The sequence below is a fragment of the Octodon degus genome, unplaced genomic scaffold (assembly GCF_000260255.1).
Source record: "Octodon degus isolate 3935 unplaced genomic scaffold, OctDeg1.0 scaffold00022, whole genome shotgun sequence".
In the NCBI taxonomy this organism is placed as follows: Eukaryota; Metazoa; Chordata; class Mammalia; order Rodentia; family Octodontidae; genus Octodon; species Octodon degus.
In genome coordinates, this window is record NW_004524598.1 from 17,244,606 (window position 1) to 17,254,678 (window position 10,073).

Consider the following 10,073-nt stretch of genomic DNA (forward strand, 5'->3'; position numbering starts at 1 on the left):
GGCCAGCGCGCCGCCCCGGGCCCCGGAAGCCCGGTATAAAAAAAGTCCTGGCGCGACTTCCCCGCTCAATCTCCGAAGCTTGAGGCGCGGGCAGAGCGGGTCGCGGAGGCACCGGAGCCGCCACCGCCGGGACCACTGCAGCTGGGCGGCAGGGCGCGGGCGGGGCGCGGGGCGCAGCGCGGAGAGCCGTGCAGGACGAAGTCGCCGCGCCGCTGCCGGGAGCGCACTCGCGGCTCCTGCAAGTGGGGTCGCCTCTCGCGCGCTCGCTCGCTCGCTCTTAGAAGGGGCGGCCGCCTCCAGGTGACACAGACGGGCCTCTCGCTTGCGCTTTCCGGATGCATCCGCGATACTTTTGGTGCGGGGCTGTCCTGCGGGGCGCGGCGCGGGGCCAGGGCCGAGGGGCGGGGAGGGAGCCTCTACGCAGAGCCGCGGGGCCGGGCCGCGGCCGTCGGGGAGGCAGCGCGCTGTCCCCCTGCACCCGTCGTCGCCGCGTCGCGTCCTCACGCGCGCCGTCCCTGTCCCTTTCTTGCAGGACTGACCAGGGTCAAGCGGCGCTCGCCGGACACTACATGGCAGAGGGCGAAGGCTACTTCGCCATGGCCGAGGACGAGCTGGCCGGAGGCGCCTACATCCCTCTAGGCAGCGACTTCGGCGGCGGCGATTTTGATGGCAGCGGCGGCGACAGCTTAGGCGAACACTGCTTGGACTACTGCGACAGCCCCACGGCGCACTGCAACGTGCTGACCTGGGAGCAAGTGCAGCGGCTGGACGGCATCCTGAGCGAGACCATCCCGATCCACGGGCGCGGCAACTTCCCCACGCTGGAGCTGCAGCCCAGCCTCATCGTCAAGGTGGTGCGGCGGCGCCTGGCCGAGAAGCGCATCGGCGTCCGCGACGTGCGCCTCAACGGCTCGGCCGCCAGCCACGTCCTGCACCAGGACAGCGGCCTGGGCTACAAGGACCTGGACCTCATCTTCTGCGCCGACCTGCGCGGGGAAGAGGAGTTTCAGACTGTGAAGGACGTTGTGCTCGACTGCCTGTTGGACTTCTTACCCGAAGGAGTGAACAAGGAGAAGATCACACCGCTCACGCTCAAGGTAAAGCTGCCTGGGGCTCGGGGTTCAGAGGGAGACGGCGGCGGGCGAAGGGCCAGCGCCCCACGCTGCGGATCTGCTGCCTTCCTGCGCTCCAGAGCGCTGTTGCTTTTTGTTTTTCTCAATGAGTGACGCGAGGTGCGTGGAGGTTATGGAGTGTTTTAGTGTAGTGGGAGCTTGAGCGCCACAGTTCTCCAGCTTCCTCTTCTGTCCTCCCTTCTCTTCCTTCCCCTGTGGTTTAACTCTTGGCGTTCCTCGCTGGAATCTTGTCCCGCCGGAGTGGCTTCTGATAGGTGGAAGGATGAAGTGATGTAAATAGTTTTGGGGGGTCACTTTATGATCTAGTCTTTGGGAAAATAGCGGCCCGAAGCAGAACTGAGTCAGTGGGATTTTTATTGTACTGGAAAATATGAGCGGATCTCCTAGATGCTTTCAGCTGACTCCCTGTGGTAAAATATATATTTGGTAGCTCACCGTGTTCACATGTTAAGGGTATCGCCATAGTGCCCCTCCCCCACACCACACAAGCTTTAGTCACCGTTTATATGTAATTAGGAAAATTAATGGCCATTTAGTATTTGATTAAAACTGTGGAGCTGTAGAATATCGCCTGAGGGACACTTCAGATATTGATTGATCACCCTGATTGCTTTAGGGAGAGGTGGCTGGGGACAAAACAAGGCTGAGAGGAAGAAAAACTCAATACTGGACGCCCCCGGGTGTTTTTTGAATATTGTGTGGGTATTATCATATTAGACCATTTAAAAAAAAAAAGAAAGAAAGAAAGAAAGAAAGAAAAGAAAAGAAAAGAAAAGCACATTTTGAAAGTCAGACATGACAACAGAGTCTCTTGGTACTCTGGTACGTCTGCCCAAAGCCTCAAACTATTACTTCCAGTTTCTTTCTCAGACAGTAAAACTGCTCGTTAAATCTATTTTTTTTTTTTTTTTTTTTTTGTTCTGCTTTCAGAGACTGTTTAAGCCTGTAGGTAGTGTTTTGCTGAAACTTGACAAAACAAAAGGGAAATAGCAAAATAATTCGCAGCTGTAAAGAGGATGTATTTATTTACTGTGTTTTTCTAGGTTTGCTCATTTTGTTTTATCTTTTAAATTGTAGGAAGCTTATGTGCAGAAAATGGTTAAAGTGTGCAATGACTCTGACCGATGGAGTCTGATATCCCTGTCAAACAACAGTGGCAAAAATGTGGAATTGAAATTTGTGGATTCCCTTCGGAGGCAGTTTGAATTCAGTGTAGATTCCTTTCAAATCAAATTAGACTCTCTTCTCCTCTTTTATGAATGTTCAGAGAATCCGATGAGTGAAACATTTCACCCCACTATAATCGGTGAGAGCGTCTATGGCGATTTCCATGAAGCCTTTGATCACCTTTGTAACAAGATCATCGCCACCAGGAACCCAGAGGAAATCAGAGGGGGAGGCCTGCTGAAGTACTGCAACCTCTTAGTGAGGGGCTTCAGGCCAGCCTCTGATGAAATCAAGACTCTCCAGAGGTATATGTGTTCCAGGTTTTTCATCGATTTCTCAGACATTGGGGAGCAGCAGAGAAAACTGGAGTCCTATTTGCAGAACCACTTCGTAGGCTTGGAAGACCGCAAGTATGACTATCTCATGACCCTACATGGAGTGGTGAATGAGAGTACAGTGTGCCTGATGGGACATGAGAGAAGACAGACTTTAAACCTTATCACCATGCTGGCCATCCGGGTGCTAGCTGATCAGAATGTCATCCCTAATGTGGCGAACGTCACGTGTTACTACCAGCCGGCTCCCTATGTAGCGGATGCTAACTTTAGCAATTACTACATTGCACAAGTTCAGCCAGTGTTTACGTGTCAGCAGCAGACGTATTCCACTTGGCTACCCTGCAATTAACAATCATTTAAAAATGTCCTGGGGGGAAGCCAGTTCAGATAAAATAGGAAAAAAAGAAAAAAAAAAAAAAAAAAAAAAAGGAGTAGCCCAGCCCTCATTGGGGGTGTCTTTGTACAGCGATGGTATGCTCCTGGTTTTAAGCTTGGCAAAGTTTATGGGTCTTTCCTTTGGCACGGGAGCATGACCTATAAACTGTGACCCTCTTTAACTGTCCCCTTTTCTCCTACTCAATTGGATTCTACCTGGAAACAAAAAAGAGGCCTGTCATTGAAGGCAACCAGGCTGTCTTAAAACAGGGGAAAAATCCTTGATGACAATATGGGTTTGCAGTAACTGCTCCCATAGCTTTGCCATGGTGGGGAAAAGTGGAAAGCCTTTTAGAGTAGATTCATAAAAAGGGAAAATACAGATGAAAGTGTCTCACCCCACCTTGTTTAGTAGTGCAGGAGTTCAGATAGTAACAATACGGGAAGAAGGGGAACTCCAACACTGGATTATTACCTGAAGCCCATAGCGAGTGCTGTGTGTGGAACGATCCTGTTGGACAACAGAAACAGCTTGCTCTGAATGGACAGTAGTGGGTTGGTGCGGTTCTCGTAACAAACAGCAGAACTTGTGATGACACAATCCATTAATTCCAGCTGTGTACATAGCTCGCATTTTTTAAAATGTAAAATGCAAGCAAAAACAGCTGTAGTGAAGAAAATATGCTCAAGGACCAAAGATTTAACGGATTAAATACCCGAGTAAAGAGACAGAGAATATAGTTATTATATTTGTTACACTCCAGTATACATCAAAGTGCCTGTTGCTTCCTGAAAATTTGAAGTGGAAAATTATTTTATGGTTTAATAATTTTATTTTATCAGGGACTCAGAAGAAAATAAAACCATATATAAGCTTGTGAATGGTGGAGGAAGTGCCCTATTTTTTCTTGACAAATAACTTGTATGAAGTTGATGTTGGTGTGATGTTATCATAGGTACACATGTATATTGTGTGTGTATACATACGTGCAGTATGTGTTTAGCTACACACTACGTCGACTACGGTCTAGAACAGTGTATCAAATAGGAAATGTTTAAATACTGTGTGCTTTTATGTTTAGGATGACATGAAATGTGGGCATATTGCAATGATGAATTAAAACCCACAGCTAAACAAATCAAAGCAGACAAGGGGGAAATAAGTAATATATTTGATAAGAACAGAGATTATACATTTATGATGAGGTTTTTAGGTATTTTGTTTGTTTTGTTTTTGTGAGCCAGAAAATCCCACAAATGGCAGAATGTTTGGCAGAACACTTTTTAGAAAAATATTTGAACTGCCATTTGGAAAATTGGAGCCCATCTTTTTTCTGTTTTAAGCAATTGCATACCTCCATGGTATGTAATCTTGTGGATCATGAGTCAGTGGTAGGCTACCTAAATCCCTAACTGCTAAAAATAATTTCTGGTGATCTGAACACTACTTATAAATATTTAAATGAATTTTTAAATGAATGCATTCCGCATTTTAGGACCACTAGAATTTAGTAAATGTGAAGTGACCCTTTTTAAAGAGTATTTGCACAATTGCATAAAGTTTATATATGAGATATATATTATATATAACATTTTATAGATTTATGCCAGTGTGAAACATCTTTGATCTGGTTGTCTAACTGCATTTAAATATTTAGTACTGTACTTTAAATTTAATCACTTTGCTTTAAATCAAACCCAACTTTATTTTCTCTTTTCTAAGAGACCAGGTATACCCTTGTGAAATGAACTAGTGTTATTCTTTTAGTTTGATGACATGTAATCCTAAAATCACCCCTTTTTCCACCCCTCTGGATGTTGGTCTCTGAAAATGCATTTGTTACAATTTACACATAAAACCCACAGAATCCCCACCAACCCCATTAGAAGACTGCCTACTATGATAATTCCCGTGAAGACCCAACCAGAAAAATTTTTATCATGAAGGAAGGAGCAGGGAAGAAAATAACATTCTCCTATTGGCAGTGTAATTTGTTTGTCTACGATCTGAGCATCTTTCAGGTGCTAAGTACTGCAGTAATCCAGGTTAATCTGTCTGGATAGCTTTTGTGCATCTTTCTTTGAGGCCTTAAGGGGAACCTGTTTGCTGTAGCAGCTTCCTGGCGGATGTTGTCAGGGCTGCCACTCACTGTTTTCTAGGGAGCTCTTCTCCCACGTTGGCACAATCTCCCTCCCCCCAGCCCTGGGTTTGACAAATCAATTGCAAAGTCATAGAAAACATTATTCGGCATACAGATAAGCCTGGCACTCACCTGTCCGGGCGCAGCACTGCCTGCTTGGCAATTGGAAAGTTTTCTAGAAGAAAACAAGGCATGCTGAGGTATAGCAGAGCAGCTGCAAATCTGCTTTCCTTACATCCCAACTCAACAAATGAGTTGTCTACTATTTTTTTTTAAGAGTTTGGAGGTGTGGCTCTTCCAACAGCAGCAACCTGCTGTTCCTTTATGACAGGTTTTTGTTGGAAGGAGTCTTTTTTTTTGAAAATACACTTTTCATTTATTTTCTCAAATACTTATATTCTTTTCTTGCTTGTTTCAGGGTTGCTAGCTTAGTTGATACCTGGCATTCAGTTAGGACAGCCTATACATGACAATTTTCAGCATTTACTTTGATACTCATATAATTTATTTCTATTTTGTGTGTACTATAGTCTTGTGCATATATAGTTAAATATGCAGTGTGATACGTGTCTCTGTGGATGTGTGGCCTCAATATTTGAATGTGTGGTGAGAGCTTCGTGTGTAGGCCAGAGAGAACAGCTCTCAACTCCCGATTAGTGCCTGTGATTGGTTTGCTTTTGTGTTTATCTGGCCTCGTGTGCTGTTACTTCAAAGTAGGAAGAAGTCTTCTGCTCCTGGAAGCTCCTCTCCCCTGATCAGTCTGGCATGCCAGAGGATACTTACTTTGTAACATGCCTTCTTAAAAAAGTTTACTTCATCTTTGGCAAATCCAGCTGCTTCACCAACTCCTACATGTGATGGACTTTGCCCTTCCTGAAGTGGATCGAGGATACGCTCACTCTGGTACCCGGTGGCCTGTTTCAGTGTGGGTCCAAAAAAGGCAAGAATGGAGGAGCCTCTGTATACCAAGCCAAGAAGGAAATGAAATAAGTAAACGTACTGTTTTTACCATCCCTTTCTGTTTGCTTATTGTTGGTTGCTTTACTGTGCATAAGGTTGTTAAATATTGTGAACTATTTTGTAAATGAAATGTATTATGTTGAAAGCTTTCAGAAGCCGTCAAATATAAGCTTTTTTGTTGAAGATGAAGTATATTAGATGAAACCAAAAAGTAAAAAAAAAAGTGACTTCATATATAGCACTTATTTGAATATAATCTTTCTTTAAGATTTCTTTTAGCATAGCCTTTTCAGTGCTGAGAAAGAATCGCTATATAATATTTTATTATAGTACTGGCTTGCTAACAAAGTAAAGGGTCGAGGCACAAAGTGGGAAGATGTCGAGGAAACTGGAAAGACTCGCTGCAAAGCTTTGCAGAATAAAGGAGGCTCTGCCTGTTGCCTGTCTCTCCTCTCACCTCTACAACCATTGCCTACTCTGAGGCATCCTGCTGCAGCAAGCTGCACCTTGGGTCACTCTTCCGGAATATTATGACTATAGTGTGTCACAGGCAGAAAAGGAGTTGATTGAAAGTGGACTTTTGAAAACTGACAGATTTAAATCAGTGCTAGAGGGAACAGATTGTGAATTTTGTTTACAGCATCCAATATTTGGATTTTTTTTTGTAAATAAAAAGAAGTTATTTTTTTCTATGGATTTGTGTCTGCTGTTTCTGGTGCTTTGCCCTGGCTAAAGAGGGTGTCTTCCGGGTCCTAAATAATGTCCATTAGGAAGCACGAGGCAGTCTATGCAAAAGAACAGCCTTCAGGAACAATCTGGTCAGAGTACGGAGATGAACAGGTCAGCCTTTCAGCTAGCGCTTCTCTGACTGACTCAGCGAGCTCCAAGGGATCTAGGTGATAGGTGCTAAACATTTGTGCATGAATTTAGCAGTGCTCAGTAACACAGAAGATAGCTGCTTTTCAGCAGCAGCAGCAGCAGAGACCTAAGGCTCTGTACTTCAGGGCTCTAGGAGGTCTGATGGGGGCTTACATTTCATGAGTAACACAAACACTGTGATTCCCTTATCACTGATGACAAGTACAATATTTATTTGAAGTGCTCTCAGGTTATTCATAGTGTTTAATTCAGGTAAAATAAGTATTACTAGCCAGGAATTGGAAAGGGAAGTAGACAGAGGGAAGAATAACCCAAGGGTCTTGTGCACTGCAGTGTGTGCGCACGCGTGTGCAGATGCTTCATGCTAAGGTGGCAAGCTTGTGGCTGGCCTTTTGTGTCGTCTCACCTGTTCAAATTGCTAGACGGTGCACAGCGTCTGCGGATTACACTTGTGTATTTCTGAAGACTTTCTCAGCAGTCGTATGAGGATGGGGGAATCTTATGCTGCTATAAAAGGTGCTTCTGGTTTTGAAACCGTTTAAAGTGTTGTTGCACAGAATGCATGTTTGACATAGCTTCTGTGAAAGAGCTACTCTTGGTATTAAATGCCACTGTCCTTAACACATCAAAACACAAGGTAGTTATTTGGCTTGATAATGGTATCTGTGTCATTCTCTTGCTTTGTTGCAAGCTTCATTCTAAAACTGATCGCTGATCATAATATAATAGTTCCTTTTAATCAAAGATTGAATAAGGATGATGAATATAGGACCAGCGAGATAGCTCAGTAAAATCTGGCAAGCACAAGGTCCTGAGTTCAATTCCTGGTAATACACAAAAAAAATGATGAATATTAAATTCTCCTAGATTAGATATCTGCTTCCATTTCTAGTGAGTTACCAGGCTGCACCTAAGTATAGAGAGAAGCTATCCCCCCTTCTTTCCTTAGGAACCTCAATCCCTAAGCATTAGGTTCTTTGAATAAGACAAAAGACAGATATTAGCACCCAAAAAATGGGAATTAAAATCAGAGCTTCTAAGTAAATTCAATATATTTATAAATTGTCACTACATTGTTGAATTTTGTAATTAAAGCTAAAATGTTTGTTACTTACCTGCAATTTCCTCTTCACTACCAAGTTTGAAGTCAATGATGTGAATGTCCTTCAGTCAACTAGCAGAAATACTCAGGCAGGGAAGGGGCAAGGGAAGCGGTCAGACTTACAATGGCCTTCACTTAGCAAGACCTAGCTCTTCCTGTCTAATACTATACTCTAATAAAACGAACCTGGGTTCTTTGGGTGAAGCAGCCAAATGTAAATCTAGGGCCAGAGAAGGAAACCTACAACACAAACCTGAAATGTCTTGTAAGTTTGGAAAGCAAGGATACATCCAAAAAAGACAAAAGCAAGAAAGATAAAGCTGCAAGAATGAGGAGGAGTAAAGTCAAAGGGACACGAGAAAACTGAGAGCATCAAAGTAGAAACAACTTGGGCTTCAAAATAAATAACTGGTATTAGATTATAATCCAAAGTATGAAATATTCGTGCATCAACAAATGATATCAACAGTTATATCAGCAAATGACTGAGTACATAAGCGAGGCAAAGAGGTACATTTCCTGCATGGAATTCCAAATAATCTGTGTACATACTGCCCCCTGTAGGAGTAGAGGTTAACTACTGTCATCTTAACTGTGAGCTACACATAGTTCCTTGTAAGGAGCACAGTAGGAGTAAGGAGCACAGTCCCTCCTTGTAAGGAGCACAGTAGCTGTGTAGGAAGAGGGAGAAAAGAGTAGTACACCGGGCAGGAAACTAACCGGCACTCGTAAGCTATGTGATTAGGGTCACCATGATGAGCGCTAAATCATGGTGGCAACATGTACCTTTGTGTGGTGTGACAAGGATGGCACTTGACACCAACTTAAACTGAGGGGACTCCTATAACATACCAAGCGGTATTCCTTAAATCATCAAAACAAGGAAGTCTTAGAACTTCTATAGCAAAGAGAAACCAAAGAAACAAACAACAAAATGTAATATATTCACGATGAAGATTTAGGAACAGAAAACTACATTGACTGAAACTTAAAATACTGTGAATGAAGTATTATTGAGAAGGTAACTTTTCAGTAGTTGTTTATGGTAGTAGAATGTACCATATTAAAAGGTAGACTGTCGGGCTGGGGTGATGGCTCAGTGGAATAAGTGCTTCCCTGGCAAGCGCATGGGCCTGAGTTCAATCCCTGGTTCTGCAAAAAAAAAAAAAAAAGGTAGACTGTCAGTACCAGGAGAAACTATATGTGAGTGGTATGGAAATTCTTGGTATATTTTCATAGTTTTCCTGCAAGTCTAAAATTATTCTCTCAAAACTTATTGAAAATGAAGACTTAGTGACCCTTCTAAGCAACTTCTAGGAGATGGCTATCTTTGTAAAAAGAATAGTGAATTTTATTTATTTATAACCTTAGACTAGAAAGTACTAGGGGGGTTTATGGAATAGTAAAAGTCAAATGATTTTTTTTTACTAAACACTTTTAGAGAAGCTTTATCTACACATCTTAAGGAAATGGAATGGGGTTGAAGAAAGCTGATTTTATAGGCAATGCCTTTCTTTAAAATAGGGATGGGATTTGACAGTCAAAAATTTTTGAGGAATGACATGTTTTACACTGAAAGACTCTAATATGTAATGTAGTATTTTAGGAAATTATTATTTAGTATAAGTAACCACTTCCATAATTTATCTGCTTAGCTCAGCCTCTCTTTTAGCATAACATGTTTTCTTAGAGGACATATATATTTAAATTGACTTTTCCAAGTCAATTGCTACCATCTGATTGATTACTTTCCCTTAAAGAGAAAAAATAATAAAAACAATAATACAGGACCAGCCAAATAGCTCAGCAGAGTAAGGAGCCTGCAAGCAGGCGCAGGGGCCGGGGGTTTGATCCCCAGGCCTGCCATACAAGCCCCACCCCTGGGGCGTGCTGAGACAGCAATTGAGACTGGATGTGGTAGTGTGTACGTGCTTGTAATCCCAGCTATTGGGAGGCTGTAAACAGATGGATCACTATG

General features: G+C 43.2%; 1 protein-coding gene across 2 annotated transcripts; it reads left to right on the forward strand.

The window, feature by feature from the left end:
- Window positions 1-34: 34 nt before the first annotated feature.
- Fam46a (family with sequence similarity 46 member A) lies at window positions 35-6,808 on the forward strand. Of its 2 annotated transcripts, none has more exons than XM_004628268.3 (3): window positions 35-355; window positions 533-1,097; window positions 2,211-6,808. In XM_004628268.3, the coding sequence occupies exons 1-3, from the start codon at window positions 336-338 to the stop codon at window positions 2,985-2,987; spliced, it is 1,362 nt and encodes a 453-aa protein (XP_004628325.1). In that variant the 5' UTR covers window positions 35-335; the 3' UTR covers window positions 2,988-6,808. The 2 variants fall into 2 exon arrangements, with proteins under 2 accessions (XP_004628325.1, XP_004628326.1); XM_004628269.3 differs by having other exon boundaries at window positions 36-300.
- The last annotated feature ends 3,265 nt before the right edge of the window (window positions 6,809-10,073 follow it).

Bases quoted from the DNA above. Each gene is read 5' to 3' on its own strand.
- Fam46a (XM_004628268.3), top strand. From the start codon at position 336: ATGCATCCGCGATACTTTTG. The intron at 356-532 runs GTGCGGGGCTGT...CCTTTCTTGCAG, and splicing joins ATGCATCCGCGATACTTTTG to GACTGACCAGGGTCAAGCGG. The intron at 1,098-2,210 runs GTAAAGCTGCCT...TTTAAATTGTAG, and splicing joins TCACACCGCTCACGCTCAAG to GAAGCTTATGTGCAGAAAAT.